The following is a 17,500-nucleotide window of genomic DNA, read 5'->3' on the forward strand; positions in this document are numbered from 1 at the left end:
AACAAAAATCAATTGTGACTGTCCTTCAGGAGAGGTTGGCGCTTGTGAATGGTGCCTTGTACGCTGCTTCTGCGTCACCTCACACTCCTATGATGGATTTTGCGTATCTCTCGAGGCAGCTCTGACTTCTCTTTTTCTGTTCCAAGGCGAGCCAAAGAGGAGCGTTGCCTGAGTTGGGTGCTATCACCAAGGCTTACATCCCTCACTGGTGTCTGGCTGGTTGGTTAAATAAAAAAACATAAGAAGGAAGGAGTACTGCAGCAGGCCTACTGGCCTATGCTAGGCAAGCCCGTAACATTCACTAGGCGGCACGTCCAACCCCCACCCATTAATGTGCTTATCTAACCAATTTTTAAAAGTTATATAAGGTTTTAGCTTCTTTGACGGTACTAGGGAGTTTGTTCGACTCATCCACAACTCTGTTACCAGACTAGTGCTTTCCTGTATCCTTTCTAAATCTAAATTTCTCTAACTGCTGTCTCGCACTCAGCAGAGGGAAGGGTCAAGCTTCCACCAGGTCTTGCGCTGAATGACCTACATGGGTTTAGAGCTTAACATGAATTATTAAGATCAAACTTACACTCATTGCTGCGAGACCTGTCTTGGTTGTATATTTTTATCACTTTATTTACATTCCCTTTGATTATTCCTGTTTCTATTTATACACCTCAGTCATGCGCCCTCTAATTCTTCGCCTTTTTTAAGAGTGCAAATTCAGTGCCGTCAGTCTGTCTTGTAAGGAAAGATTTCTGATACATGGGATTAAATTTGTCATCCTCCTCTGTGCATTTACCAACGCGTTTATGTCCATTCTGTAATACGGTAACCAGAACTGTGCAGCATAATCTAAATGAGACCTAACCCATGATACATAGAGTTGAAGTATAAACTGAAGATTTCTATTTTTTACACTTCTTGATATGAAGCCAATCATTCTATTATCGTTTTTGCGAACATTTATGCACTGTTGTCTTGGCTTTAGATTGCTGCTGACCAGATCTCCTAAATCTGTTTCGCATTTATAGTGATTAACATCTACATTGCTTAGTTTATAAGTGCCATGGTTAATTGGGTCTTGAGCCTATCGACTATATGAAGGTTATTAAGGCTGCACGTAACGTGTTCACCACCAGTCAAAAATATTTTAAGCAGAGAGGCGTACACCTCTCGCTGTACATGAGTGTGTCTGGTGTTACAAAAATGAATGTATTTGATAACCAGAGCAGGGCATCTGCAGTGTGGCACTCTGCTCCACTCCTCCCACACCCCCTGCGGCGATTCAGTGCAAATGCGGCTTCTGGTGATAGTGGCAAGGTTGAAGCCCCAGGGCACTGTTGTGGCACCCGGGCCAGCAGGCGGAACTTGTCAGTGGCTCTCAGCAGCACCTCCCGTCACTCCTACCCTCACCGGCGACCAGCCAGCACCTGGACGCGCGCGCACACACATACACACACACACACACACACATACACACTACGCTATAAAACAAATCAAACCCTTCTGTACATAGCACTTATGATTATGTCCCCAGCAACCAACCGCATGAACAATTAACAAGAACTAATCTGTCGTGAACTAGAAGTGTGAGAAATAAATCTGGAAAGGAAAACTGATTTTCAGTTGTGCCATCATCCGAACCAGAAATACAGAAGTCAATACGCGCAAAAGTGAATTAATAAGGTGCTGTGGTGGCTGTAGTGACCTTTGACCCCGTTCCTCCATGACGTGGCAGTGCTAGTGGTGACCTGCCGTCTCGAAACACACCACTTGGGTATTTTACACTTCAACACTTGCACCTGGAGCCTGTGTCTCACCTGCAGCTTCCTCAGGTACAGCCTACCTAGTCAGTCCGAAATTTCCGAATGATTGTCTGGCTTTGGCTATACTCTGAATATCTGTTGACGATTTGATATTTGAGTAGGGACTTAGGGTTGCATTTTTTGTTTAAATAAACAATGAACGATAATATTTAACCTGTCTAATTTATGAACAATTTTCAGTACAGTAAATACTTGAATAATAATAATAATAATAATAATAATAATAATAATAATAATAATAATAATAATAATAATAATAATAATAATAATAATAATAATAATAAAACTTATTATTATGAAAATCTAGAACTCAGAATGGCATGAATGATAATTCACATGATTAGCATGATAAAGCTACTCGAGATACTCCCAGAACAAGCACCCATAGTTTTGTTTCCTCTATTTTTCTCCTCCTCTCCTGCAGGAGCCATGCGTCGGTGCTGCTGGTGCTGCGTCAGCCTCCAGAAGGGCGTCCTTGCCATCGGCGTCCTCAGCATGGTCAGTACTTGCCCTTGGTCAATATTTTGGTCTGATGTAATACTCTAACGAGGACAATTCTCGCCCTGCTTATTTGATAGTGGCCAGTGTGCATTTCCCTTTACACAGTGAACGTTGGACCAGTGCTCGTAATTTCATAAAAAAATAGTAGTTGGATCAGTAGTGAAAATTTCCTGAAAAATGTTCGACTAATGGTCAAAATTTCATGGCAATGGTTGAAAAACATCAAAGAACGTGAAAATCTTGGGAAATATCAGTTAACTTTATCGTAGTTATTGAACAATAGCTATTTAACTGACACTTCCTTTTCATTATTTACTTTTTGAATTTGGACAGTACCAACATTATTATTATTATAATTTGACTCAGGTATCATACCTCCCTTATCAGTTATGATGAGTCAGTATATCTTACAATAACTGTTTAGTTGGTAATTTTTACTGAGAGTTTTCTTTGGCACTAGTGGTACTAGTAGTTTAACCTATCACCTTCCACTAGCTCAGTCAAGCACACAAGACAAGTACTGCCACTAGAAGCCTAATAAAATCACGTTTCCTTTAGTAATCTCTTTTAATATTGAAAATACCTCCCCTATTTTTTTTCAGCAATGAAACTGTCTTCATGGATTTATTAAACAAATTATAGTTCTCCCTTGTTTCCTCTGAAATTGCCAATATATCCAGGTTGCTTACAAATGGTCAGTAGTTCTCAATACTTGATTATGATGCTCAGTGCTTCTAGTTTTACCTGGAAGTATGTTGGGTAAAAGGAAACCAGTGCAACTAATGCTACATTTTATTGTGTCATTAGTTGCACTTCTGTCCTTTTACCTAACATGTCGCTAATTCTACTAAGATTATTATACTACCTGAAAGTAACTTCTCTTCCAGTTTATAATAACAAGTGATTGAGCTCTGACTTTTTTTTAAACCTGGTCAATACATAGTCAGTAACCCATAGGTTACTACAATATGGTCAGTAACCCATAGGTTACTACAATATGGTCAGTAACCCATAGGTTACTACAATATGGTCAGTAACCCATAGGTTACTACAATATGGTCAGTAACCCATAGGTCTTTCTACAATGTGGCATTCACGTGGTACTTTGTTCATTATTGTTATATATTAATTAATGCAGGAAATCACTGTATATCTTTTGTTAAAGTTATTTCGCATCTGAAAGAACTAACGCTATTGTATTACCGATTACCGATTTGTTTAAAAAATAATATGAACATCTTCTCAGCATATGGAAAAATATATATATCAGAATTATTATGAAAGGAGCGACGAGGACAGAAAATAGGAATATACAGAGGGGGTGGACTTGGGAGGATGAGGGTATGTATTATTATTATTATTATAATCAAGGGAAAGCTCTAAACCCATGAGGGTATGTAGCTTGTAGACTACTTGATTTGGAGATCATGAGTTCTACCTCGGTAACCGAAAAGAGTTTAGGCGTCTCTTTAATTTTCATAGATTTACAGACTTAGAAAAAAAGAGTGGACTGGGAAGAAATGTTCTATTGCTGCTGAAGTATGAAAATCGACGGTAAGCCATGGAAAACTGTAAATAAATTTTATGAAAAGAGTTTAAATAAGGGTACTGAGGAGAGAAGAGAAATATTATCTAGTGAACGCGAGTCTTACAGGGCTGGGTGATGTTATCTAGGTTATTTAATGTCTTCTAATAATGTGGTTGTAAATGAAGTAAATGCTATTATTCCGGGAGAAGTGTGAACTTAAAATAATGAATCTGATATCACACCATTTTGTTCTGGGCAATTTGTAGTCTATCTTTCAATTATTTTGTCAAGGCAGAGTCCCATGAAGAGCAAGAATAATCTATATGGCATTTATAAGAGCTATGCATATGGTTTTGCGAGCCTCAGTAGGTCGACATTGTGCCTGTCTGTAGAGGAACTTTAGTCTTGCATTCACAGTCTTAACTATAATGTTCCCTGTAATAATGTTGGTAGAATTAACGACAATATGTAAAGTAAAAGGACACAAGTGCAACTAATGTGACATTTTATTGTGGCAACGTTTCTCTCTCCAGGAGCTTTGTCAAGCAGTCACATTAGTTGCACTTATGTCCTTTTACTTTACATATAATGTTCCCTATTAATTCTCCTGACTTGCTTGGGTCAAAGGGGATTCCTAGATATTTCACAGGAAATGGAACTGATGGGTTCTCCATTACACTGGACATTAAAATTATTTACCCTTTTCAATTTATTTTTTTGTGCCAAAGAGTATGGCTTCGTTTTCCTGAGGTGTAACAATAATTTGTTGACCACTAGCTCGATAGGTAACGCACTTAGCTCACACACTGAGGTTCAGGGTTCAGTTTCCTGATATGGTAGGAAACATTAAGACGCGTTTCCTCAAGGCACCTGCTGTCCATGTTCACCCATCAGTGAAATAGGTACCTGGGTGTTAGCCGACTGGTGTGGGTTGCATCATGGGACAAAATTGACCAAATTTGCCTGAAATGCTCAGCATAACAAGGGACTTTCTATATAGTAGTATGTCATTGATGTTAGCTAGGACTGTATACTTTGTACATGTACTTGTAGAAATACATAGTACTTCAGCCTCTCTTCACTTAACAACGGAGTTCCGTTCCTAAGACCACGTCGTTAAACAAATTTTAAAAATAGGTTAGATAAATACATGAGTGGGTGTGGATGGGTGTGAGTTGGACCTGACTAGCTTGTGCTACTAGGTCAGTTGCCGTGTTGCTTCTCTTAAGTGAATGTAACCTGACCTGACTAGGTTGGGGCATTGGCTTAAGCTGGTAGGAGACTTGGACCTGCCTTGCATGGGCCAGTAGGCCTGCTGCAGTGTTCCTTCTTTCTTATGTTCTTATGTTCTTATATAACGTAGAAGTTGTCGCGGTTGCTGTTTGAAAACGATACAATACTTTTAAGAGATTCGAGAAAGATGTTGCAAAAGCTGTTAGAGAAATTTAAAAGAGTGTATAAAATAAATTTAAAACGAACACAGAAAGAGCAAGGTGATGCGAGCAAGCAAAAGTAGTCTAGGATTACATTGTATTTTCTTTGGGTCATTCTGAGCAAGAAATGTTGTAGACTTGTTCCTCCGTTCGCTATACGAGGTAAGGTCTCTGACCAGTAGGAAGCTAGTGACTGCGGCAGATTTACTGATTTAAAAAAAAGATGTCTAATAATGAATAATTGTGTGTAAGATTGGAAAGACAGAATACATAAGTAATGAATGCAAGAAGAGTGTCAAAAGAACGTTTTATGAAATATGAGGTTAATCGCTGAATAAATGAAGAAAACATGTTAGAACGACTCTTGAGGAATCTGTCAAGAGAATCATATTTACCATCAGATGCAGAGACGTGAACGTACAGCGACGCCCACGTTTCTGCGGGGATGTAAATATTGACCTATTAATGTTGTAGCAAGGAAATCGCTGGAGGTAATGTAAAAGACAGTCTTGAGATTAATGTGATGTGTGAATATTATACAGATATTGGAGAGTGTAGAACTAAGAAAGTAGTGTGGGGGTGTGGAAAGTATAATTTAAAGAATGGAATAAGGAGTTGTTCAGGAGGTTTGGTTAGATGTAATGAATGGAAAAAAGATAGAATGATAAAGAATGAAAATAAATCTAGGATGGCAGGGTGGGGAACGACCCAGGATGAGTTAGAATGAAGAAATGAGAAGCATGAGTAGAAAGATCAACACCCACCAGAAGTGGTATTAAAAAATCTTTATATATATATATATATATATATATATATATATATATATATATATATATATATATATATATATATATATATATATATATATATATATATATATATATATATATATATATATATATGCAATAAGATCACAGTAAACAGGTGATTTCAGAATATGCAAAACAACCACTCTGAAACAATAGAGAAATTCCAAGCGCTTTCGTGACTACTCACATTATCAAGGAACATAGTTCCTTGATAATGTTTTGCATATATATATATATATATATATATATATATATATATATATATATATATATATATATATATATATATATATATATATATATATATATATATATATATATATATATATATATATATATATATATATATATATATATATATATATATATATTTGCAACCGATTATAAGGCGAGCAAGCTGGGGCATGTAGTGAGGGTTCGTGTTACCCTGAGAGTAGCTGATGGCACTCTGAGAGTCAATGGGACACATATAATGATGGGCTTGTTTTGGGTGCTGTGCCCCTACACTATACATGTGTATCTGACTGAAGGGTGAGACGCTTCTGGCTGCCAAGCTGCAGTTGGGGTGGCCCCTTAAACTGTTGTGAGGCTCCTGTTGCCTGTTGTAGACCTATATGTACACCTGTGACTGAGCAGGATGGTCTGTGGGTCCAGGCTGGAGCGAAGAAAGTCTCCAGCTCACAACAGCGTCACGTGTGCGACGTCTGGTTTCTGACACATGCTCCGTCAGTGAATATATATATATATATATATATATATATATATATATATATATATATATATATATATATATATATATATATATATATATATATATTTATTTATTTATTTAACAAGTCGGCCGTCTCCCACGGAGGCAGGGTGACCCTAAAAGAAGGAAAATCACCAAAAAGAAAATGCTTTCATCATTCAACACTTTCACCTCACTCACACATAATCACTGTTTTTACAGAGGTGCTCAGAATACAACAGTTTAGAAACATATACGTATAAAGATACACAACATATCCCTCCAAACTGCTAATATCCCAAACCCCTCCTTTAGAGTGCAGGCATTGTACTTCCCATTTCCAGGACTCAAGTCCGGCTATATAAAAATAACCGATTTCCCTGAATCCCTTCACTAAATATTACCCTGCTCACACTCCAACAGATCGTCAAGTCCCAAATACCATTCGTCTCCATATATATATATATATATATATATATATATATATATATATATATATATATATATATATATATATATATATATATATATATATATATATACAGTATATGCAAATAATCGCAGACGGGCGATCTTACCTATGCAGGACAAGCCACTGGGGGGGGTGGTGGAAATCTTTAGCTGAAGTACTTTCGCACTTCTCAGTGCGTCATCAGGAGCTGTGCAATGTTGCAAGGGAGCAACCATGTAGTGGGGTTCGTGGAGATATGATGGTTGGAGTCAAACACACTTGTTGGGTGGTTACACTATATTGTAGACTGTGAGAAAGCTGAGCCCAAACTGCCCTGATGCCTGTTGTAGACCTATGTGTGGACTGAGCAGGATCCCAGGAGCGAAGGGCTCACAACAGCGTCACGTGACGTCACACATGCTAGTCACTGAGCCTGCTGACCAGGGAGCCTAAATATATATGTCATGTGGGGTTCGAAACATGGATGGGGTAAGAACACTCATGTAGGATGGTTAGTACGTATAATTATAACGGAAAGTATGGGAAGCACCAGACCGCCCTGCCTCTCTCTGCTTTCTATCTCAGACTGGCCCACCAGTGGAGTCTAGGGGGTGAGCGGCATTCAAAAACATGCTATGGTCAGCAGAAACGTGAATAACAGTCAGTGATTCACACACGGTTGGCAGTGAGTCATCTACTGGTAACTGGTTACTGGTAACTGGTACTACTGAGATATACATGGATGATAAGATCCATAATATACTACACAAGTATACATATAAGGGGATTCAGTAGCTATACTGACAACGAAAGCAGGGAGAGAGGTCTCAGAGTGGCGTAGGTGTCACTGGCCACGGTTACCCACGGTTAAGGGTAACCGTGGTGAGTGACACCTACGCTACTCTGAGATCTCTCTCCCTTCTTTGGTTGCTCCCTTGCAACATTGCACAGCTCCTGATGACTCACTGAGAAGTGAGAAACTACTTGAGCTAAAGATTTCCACCCCCAGTGGTTTGTCCTGTATATATATATATATATGTATATATATATATATATATATATATATATATATATATATATATATATATATATATATATATATATATATATATATATATATATATATATATATATATATATATATATAGATATATATATATATATATATATATATATATATATATATATATATATATGCAATAAGATCACAGTAAACAGGTGATTTCAGAATATGCAAAACAACCACTGTGAAAGAATAGAGAAGTTCCAAGTGCTTTCGTGACTACTCACATTATCAAGGAACAATGAAAGTAAAGCATCAAAGGAAGGCATATAAAGGGGTAGCCCACACCTCACTATCAGATCCCACAACAACGAAACACCTGACGCGAGACAGCAGGCCCGCCGGCCGAACTAGACAGGTCCTTCACACAACCCACCAACAAACTATTCTACCCAAGAAATAAGAAATTTAAAAAATTATTGTTTGTCCAATGTATTATTAAATTCTTCCCAAATTCTATTAATTATAAATGGATCTAATTTATATAAACCAAAGGAAATATTCATATGATTGTCAAAACTGCTTTTTATGAAACAAGATTCAGTTATATTCCTGTCGACCATGGACTTGCTTGATACTACTTTCTCAACTTTTTGAAAATCAATTGGATGGTTAAAATCTCTTACAGGAATAAATATAGCATTGGAATCTTGTCCAGTTCTAATGCTATATTTATGATGTTTTAATCTTAGTTCGAGATTTTTACCAGTTTGACCGTAATAAACTTTATCGCAAATAAATATAATCTGAGATAGAAGTGAGAACAATCGGGCGATATTTAGAAGCACTGGAGTGGTCACTTGTCTTCCTGAAAAACTGGAGCAGAGGTTTTATCAGGTAACTTTTTTTGAGGATAAACAACGACTGAAGCAGCGAGATAATGTAAAAACATCTTGAGGCATTCTTTCTTACCACACGAGGCCATAGGCTTTCTTGATTTTAATTAAATGCTGCTATAACTTTGCGATCTCGTCTGATAGAGACCACGAGGAGAGACTCTGGATTGATAAGTGGAGACAAGAGAAATCCAAACTGCTGGAATTGTCTGAGTTAGAATTATAAGGAAAAGTGAAGGAAAAATTAGGATTAAAATAATAAATTAGAGCCACTGGAACACATTAATAGTGCAATAAAAAAAGAGTAGAAAATATTGTAATAACTATTCTTAGCAAGAAATCAGAGTAATTGTAATTGAAAAAAATGATAGATCACCTTAGTGTATGTATGTTTCGATTGTACTATGAAGAGAAGCTTATATTCGGATTATCAACTCCTGAGGGTTTTACACACAAATGACCTGCTCACAGGAGAAACTATGATGACGTTTCGGTTCGACTTAGACCATTAACTAGTTACACACATTAACTAGTTACACACATTAACTAGTTACACCATTAACTAGTTACACAGAGTTAGTAACGCTAGATCTACAGCCCAAGAAAGCCACGAAGTGTCTGAGTTTCACCAAAAACATGTAAAGAGCAGTAAGTTGCAGAAAAAAACTGCTGTTAGTGTCTGTAGTTCCAGTTCTGCCGCAGAACTTGCCCCAAGCATGGCCCAGATGCAGGCCGTACCTTGCTGCTATACTGCTACGGATAATATCTCTGCGTATGCCCCTGCTACTGATCGTCTGCAGAACATGTCCCATCTGTAGGCCCTATTCTGCCGCTGAACTGCAACGGAGGTAAACAGCTGCTGAGCTGCTACGGAGCACGGCCCATCACACCATGATTCAGAGGTGGAAGATGAGGAAGAAGAAACAACACAGGGAATGTAAGCGTCCACTCAGGAAACAGTAATCATCTCGCTGACTCGCTCAGGAAAAATAAGAAAGCACAAGGATATATCGCACGAGGAAAGCGATACTCGCTTCACGGAAAATAAAGATTAAATATCTTACGATTGGTCTTGTCAGAAGAATGACATGGTCAAAGGCGGTAACACGACGGTTGCTGGTTGAGGAAACGAGTGAGATATGGAGAGACTGTGTTGTGGTCAGAGCATGACGTATCCCGTCCTCCAGACAGAACCTAAGTTTTCCAACTTGATGCAGTGAGTCAGTTTCTGCACGATCTAAGCGGAGCTCGAAGCTAAGTTAGGTTAGGTTAAATTACTAAGGTTAGGTTAAATTACTCCACATTAACCTTATTTAACCTGTATTTAGAAAAGTTTGGGGAGAGAGAAGAAACTGCACATAATGAAAAAACTTGCAAGGAGAAATTGTAATCAAAGTAGCACCACCCATGAAGTAATAACATCATGAATGAAGTAATAACATCATGAATGAAGTAATAACATCATGAATGAAGTAATAACATCATGAATGAAGTAATAACATCATGAATGAAGTAATAACATCATGAATGAAGTAATAACATCATGAATGAAGTAATAACATCATGAATGAAGTAATAACATCATGAATGAAGTAATAACATCATAAATGAAGTAATAACATCAGGAATGAAGTAATAACATCATAAATGAAGTAATAACATCATGAATGAAGTAATAACATCATGAATGAAGTAATAACATCATGAATGAAGTAATAACATCATGAATGAAGTAATAACATCATGAATAAAGTAATAACATCATGAATGAAGTAGCATACTCGTGATATATATATATATATATATATATATATATATATATATATATATATATATATATATATATATATATATATATATATATATGTATGTATATATATATGCATTAGTGATGGGATGCCAAAATTATTGCCTATACTGATACCGATACCCAATTTTCGGCCGATACCGATAACGATATCGATACTTTTTCTATATTTTTTAATTATTTTTAATTTGTTCACTACATACGGGAATGTTTACTGCACAATGGGTATTAAATAATACAGGAAGGGTAAATATTAAATAACTTAATTTCTATGATATCATAATTTATTGCTGAATACTCGACCAATTGTGTTAGATACTAGTTATCAGAAGCACTTATAGTGTGTGTGTGTGTGTATGTGTGTGTGTGTGTGTGTGTGTGTGTGTGTGTGTGTGTGTGTGTGTGTGTGTGTGTGTGTGTGTGTGTGTGTGTTTATACACACACACGCACAGGAATAAGCGAATTGCGATTTGCGATCAAAATATATTTGGTTATTAATACTTACAAAATAACATGAAGATGACGGAAGTAATGAAACACAGATAAATGACTAACCACAAAGTGCCTCTCTGAAGCGTACTGAGAAAGCTGCTGTCTGAGGCTGTGCCTTGTTGTGAGGTGTAACTTGGGTCATTTTGTCGCTCACGTCGTGGTATTAATTTGCATATTGGATGAGGCTGGTGCATCAGACTGCTTGACCTCACACATATGCTGCTGCTGCTGCTGCTGCTGCTGCTGCTACTGTTGCCTCACACACCATGCTGCTGCTGCAGCCTCTCAGACACCATGCTGCTGCTGCTGTCTCACACACCATGCTGCTGCTGCAGCCTCTCAGACACCATGCTGCTGATGCTGTCTCACACACCATGCTGCTGCTGCTGTCTCATACACCATGCTGCTGCTGCTGTCTCACACACCATGCTGCTGCTGCTGTCTCACACACCATGCTGCTGCTGCTGTCTCACACACCATGCTGCTGATGCTGTCTCATACACCATGCTGCTGATGCTGTCTCACACACCATGCTGCTGCTGCTGTCTCATACACCATGCTGCTGCTGCTGTCTCACACACCATGCTGCTGCTGCTGTCTCACACACCATGCTGCTGCTGCTGTCTCATACACCATGCTGCTGCTGCTGCTGTCTCACACACCATGCTGCTGCTGCTGTCTCACACACCATGCTGCTGCTGCTGTCTCACACACCATGCTGCTGCTGCTGTCTCACACACCATGCTGCTGCTGCTGTCTCACACACCATGCTGCTGCTGCTGTCTCACACACCATGCTGCTGCTGCTGTGTCATACACCATGCTGCTGCTGCTGTCTCACACACCATGCTGCTGCTGCTGTCTCACACACCATGGTGCTGCTGCTGTCTCACACACCATGGTGCTGCTGCTGTCTCACACACCATGCTGCTGCTGCTGTCTCACACACCATGCTGCTGCTGCTGTCTCACACACCATGCTGCTGCTGCTGTCTCACACACCATGCCGCTGCTGCTGCTGTCTCACACACCATGGTGCTGCTGCTGTCTCATACACCATGCTGCTGCTGCTGCTGTCTCACACACCATGCTGCTGCTGCTGCTGTCTCACACACCATGCTGCTGCTGCTGCTGTCTCACACACCATGCTGCTGCTGCTGTCTCACACACCATGCTGCTGCTGCTGCTGTCTCACACACCATGCTGCTGCTGCTGTCTTACACACCATGGTGCTGCTGCTGTCTCACACACCATGCTGCTGCTGCTGTCTCACACACCATGCTGCTGCTGCTGTCTCACACACCATGCTGCTGCTGCTGTCTCACACACCATGCTGCTGCTGCTGCTGTCTCACACACCATGCTGCTGCTGCTGTCTCACACACCATGCTGCTGCTGCTGTCTCACACACCATGCTGCTGCTGCTGTCTCACACACCATGCTGCTGCTGCTGTCTCACACACCATGCTGCTGCTGCTGCTGTCTCACACACCATGCTGCTGCTGCTGTCTCACACACCATGCTGCTGCTGCTGTCTCACACACCATGGTGCTGCTGCTGCTGTCTCACACACCATGGTGCTGCTGCTGCTGTCTCACACACCATGCTGCTGCTGCTGCTGTCTCACACACCATGGTGCTGCTGCTGCTGTCTCACACACCATGGTGCTGCTGCTGTCTCACACGCCGTGCTCCTGCTGCTGTCTCACACGCCGTGCTGCTGCTGCTGTCTCACACACCGTGCTGCTGCTGCTGCTGTCTCACACACCATGCTGCTGCTGCTGTCTCACACACCGTGGTGCTGCTGCTGCTGTCTCACACACCATGCTGCTGCTGCTGTCTCACACACAATGGTGCTGCTTCTGCTGCTGCTGTCTCACACGCCGTGCTGCTGCTGCTGCTGTCTCACACGCCGTGCTGCTGCTGCTGCTGTCTCACACGCCGTGCTGCTGCTGCTGTCCCACACGCCGTGCTGCTGCTGCTGTCTCACACGCCGTGCTGCTGCTGCTGTCTCACACGCCGTGCTGCTGCTGCTGTCTCACACACCATGCTGCTGCTGCTGCTGTCTCACACACCATGCTGCTGCTGCTGTCTCACACACCATGCTGCTGCTGCTGTCTCACACACCACGCTGCTGCTGCTGCTGTCTCATACACCATGCTGCTGCTGCTGTCTCACACACCACGCTGCTGCTGCTGCTGTCTCATACACCATGGTGCTGCTGCTGCTGTCTCACACACCATGCTGCTACTGCTGTCTCACACACCATGCTGCTACTGCTGTCTCACACACCATGCTGCTACTGCTGTCTCACACACCATGCTGCTACTGCTGTCTCACACACCATGCTGCTACTGCTGTCTCACACACCATGGTGCTACTGCTGTCTCACACACCATGCTGCTACTGCTGTCTCACACACCATGCTGCTACTGCTGTCTCACACACCATGCTGCTACTGCTGTCTCGCACAACACACTGCTGCTGCTGCCTCTCAAACACCATGCTGTTGCTGGTGTCTCACACACCATGCTGCTGCTGTCTCACACACCATGCTGCTGCCGCTGCTGTCTCACACACCATGCTGTTGCTGCTGCTGTCTCACACACCATGCTGTTGCTGCTGCTGTCTCACACACCATGCTGCTGCTGCTGCCTCTCACACACCATGCTGCTGCTGGTGTCTCACACACCATGCTGCTGCTGCTGCTGTCTCACACACCATGCTGCTGCTGCTGCCTCTCACACACCATGCTGCTGCTGCCTCTCACACACCATGCTGCTGCTGCCTCTCACACACCATGCTGCTCCTGCTGTTGTCTCACACACCATGGTGCTGTTGCTGTTGTCTCACACACCATGGTGCTGCTGCTGCTGTCTCACACACCAAGGTGCTGCTGCTGCTGTCTCACACACCATGGCGCTGCTGCTCCTGTTGTCTCACACACCATGGTGCTGCTGCTGCTGTCTCACACACCATGCTGCTGCTGCTGCTGTCTCACACACCATGGTGCTGCTGCTGCTGTCTCACACACCATGCTGCTGCTGCTGTCTCACACACCATGGTGCTGCTGCTGCTGTCTCACACACCATGCTGCTGCTGCTGTCTCACACACCGTGGTGCTGCTGCTGCTGTCTCACACACCATGCTGCTGCTGCTGTCTCACACACCATGCTGCTGCTGCTGTCTTACACACCATGCTGCTGCTGCTGTCTCACACACCATGCTGCTGCTGCTGCTGTCTCACACACCATGCTGCTGCTGCTGCTGTCTCACACACCATGCTGCTGCTGCTGCTGTCTTACACACCATGGTGCTGCTGCTGCTGCCTCGCACACCATGCTGCTGCTGCTGCTGTCTCGCACACCATGCTGCTGCTGCCTCACACACCGTGCCGCTGCTGCCTCGCACACTGTGCCGCTGCTGCCTCGCACACCATGGTGCTGCTGCTGCTGTCTCACACACCATGGTGCTGCTGCTGCTGCCTCGCACACCATGCTGCTGCTGCTGCTGTCTTACACACCGTGCTGCTGCTGCCTCACACACCGTGCCGCTGCTGCCTCGCACACTGTGCCGCTGCTGCCTCGCACACCGTGTTGCTGCTGCCTCACACACCGTGCTGCTGCTGCCTCACACACTGTACCGCTGCTGCCTCACACACCGTGCAGCTGCTGCTTCACACACTGTGCCGCTGCTGCCTCACACACCGTGCTGCTGCTGCCTCACACACCGTGCTGCTGCTGCCTCACACACCGTGCTGCTGCTGCCTCACACACCGTGCTGCTGCTGCCTCGCACACCGTGCTGCTGCTGCCTCACACAGTGTGCCGCTGCTGCCTCGCACACCGTGCTGCTGCTGCCTCACACACTTTACCGCTGCTGCTTCACACACCGTGCTGCTGCTGCCTCACACACTATACCGCTCATGCCTCACACACCGTGCTGCTGCTGCCTCACACACTGTGCCGCTGCTGCCTCACACACCGTGCTGCTGCTGCCTCACACACTGTCCTGCTGCTGCCTCACACACCGCGCTGCTGCTGCCTCACACACCGTGATAGTTCTGTCTCACACCGTGCTGCTGCTGCCTCACACACCGTGCTGCTGCTGCCTCACACACCGTGCTGCTGCTGCCTCACACACCGTGCTGCTGCTGCCTCACACACCGTGCTGCTGCTGCTTCACACACTGTGCCGCTGCTGCCTCCCACACTGTGCCGCTGCTGCCTCACACACCGTGCTGCTGCTGCCTCACACACCATGCTGCTGCTGTCTCACACACCGTGCTGCTGCTGCTGCCTCACACACTGTGCCGCTGCTGCCTCACACACCGTGCTGCTGCTGCCTCACACACCGTACTGCTGCTGCCTCACACACCGTGCTGCTGCTGCCTCACACACTGCTGCTGCCTCACACACTTTGCCGCTGCTGCCTCACACACTGTGCCGCTGCTGCCTCACACACCGTGCTGGTGCTTCCTCTCACACCGTGCTGCTGCTGCCTCACACACTGCTGCTGCCTCATACACTGTACCGCTGCTGCCTCACACACTGTGCCGCTGCTGCCTCACACACTGTGCCGCTGCTGCCTCGCACACTGTACTGCTGCTGCCTCACACACCGTGCTGCTGCTGTCTCACACACCGTGCTGCTACTGCTGCCTCACACACTGTGCCGCTGCTGCCTCACACACCGTGCTGCTGCTGCCTCACACACCGTGCTGCTGCTGCCTCACACAAAGTGCTGCTGCTGCCTCACACACCGTGCAGCTGCTGCTTCACACACTGTGCCGCTGCTGCCTCCCACACTGTGCCGCTGCTGCCTCACACACCGTGCTGCTGCTGCCTCACACACCGTGCTGCTGCTGTCTCACACACCGTGCTGCTGCTGCTGCCTCACACACTGTGCCGCTGCTGCCTCACACACCGTGCTGCTGCTGCCTCACACACCGTGCTGCTGCTGCCTCACACACCGTGCTGCTGCTGCATCACACACCGTACTGCTGCTGCCTCACACACCGTGCTGCTGCTGCCTCACACACTGCTGCTGCCTCACACACTTTACCGCTGCTGCCTCACACACTGTGCCGCTGCTGCCTCACACACCGTGCTGGTGCTTCTTCCTCACACACCGTGCTGCTGCTGCCTCACACACTGCTGCTGCCTCATACACTGTAACGCTGCTGCCTCACACACTGTGCCGCTGCTGCCTCACACACCGTGGCCTCTGCTGCATCGCACACTGTGCCGCTGCTGCCTCGCACACTGTACTGCTGCTGCCTCACACACCGTGCTGCTGCTGCCTCACACACTTTACCGCTGCTGCCTCACACACCGTGCTGCTGCTGCCTCACACACTGTACCGCTCATGCCTCACACACCGTGCTCCTGGTGCCTCACACACTGTGCCGCTGCTGCCTCACACACCGTGCTGCTGCTGCCTCACACACCGTGCTGCTGCTGCCTCACACACCGTGCTGCTGCTGCCTCACACACTGTCCTGCTGCTGCCTCACACACCGCGCTGCTGCTGCCTCACACACCGTGCTGCTGCTGCCTCTCACACTGTTCTGCTGCAGCCTCACACACCGTGCTGCTGCTGCTTCACACACCGTGCTAGTTCTGTCTCACACCGTGCTGCTGCTGCCTCACACACCGTGCTGCTGCTGCCTCACACACCGTGCTGCTGCTGCCTCACACACTTTACCGCTGCTGCCTCACACACCGTGCTGCTGCTGCCTCACACACTGTACCGCTCATGCCTCACACACCGTGCTGCTGCTGCCTCACACACCGTGCTGCTGCTGCCTCACACACCGTGCTGCTGCTGCCTCACACACTGTCCTGCTGCTGCCTCACACACCGCGCTGCTGCTGCCTCACACACCGTCCTGCTGCTGCCTCACACACTGTGCCGCTGCTGCCTCACACACCGTGCTGCTGCTGCCTCACACACCGTGCTGCTGCTGCCTCACACACCGTGCTGCTGCTGCCTCACACACCGTGCTGCTGCTGCCTCACACACCGTGCTGCTGCTGCC

The 17,500-nt window shown here is 44.9% G+C and overlaps 1 protein-coding gene across 1 annotated transcript in view; it reads left to right on the plus strand.

The window, feature by feature from the left end:
* Positions 1-1,410: 1,410 nt before the first annotated feature.
* The window catches only part of LOC128685070 (uncharacterized), a 58,308-nt gene continuing 42,218 nt past the window's right edge, over positions 1,411-17,500 (plus strand). Inside the window, exons 1-2 of the mRNA XM_070102757.1 lie at positions 1,411-1,829; positions 2,245-2,318. Of these exons, the coding sequence (XP_069958858.1) occupies positions 2,250-2,318 (69 nt within the window). The 5' untranslated portion in view covers positions 1,411-1,829; positions 2,245-2,249. The remainder of the gene's footprint in view (positions 1,830-2,244; positions 2,319-17,500) is intronic.

The sequence above is a fragment of the Cherax quadricarinatus genome, chromosome 1, assembly GCF_038502225.1.
Source record: "Cherax quadricarinatus isolate ZL_2023a chromosome 1, ASM3850222v1, whole genome shotgun sequence".
Classification (NCBI taxonomy): Eukaryota; Metazoa; Arthropoda; class Malacostraca; order Decapoda; family Parastacidae; genus Cherax; species Cherax quadricarinatus.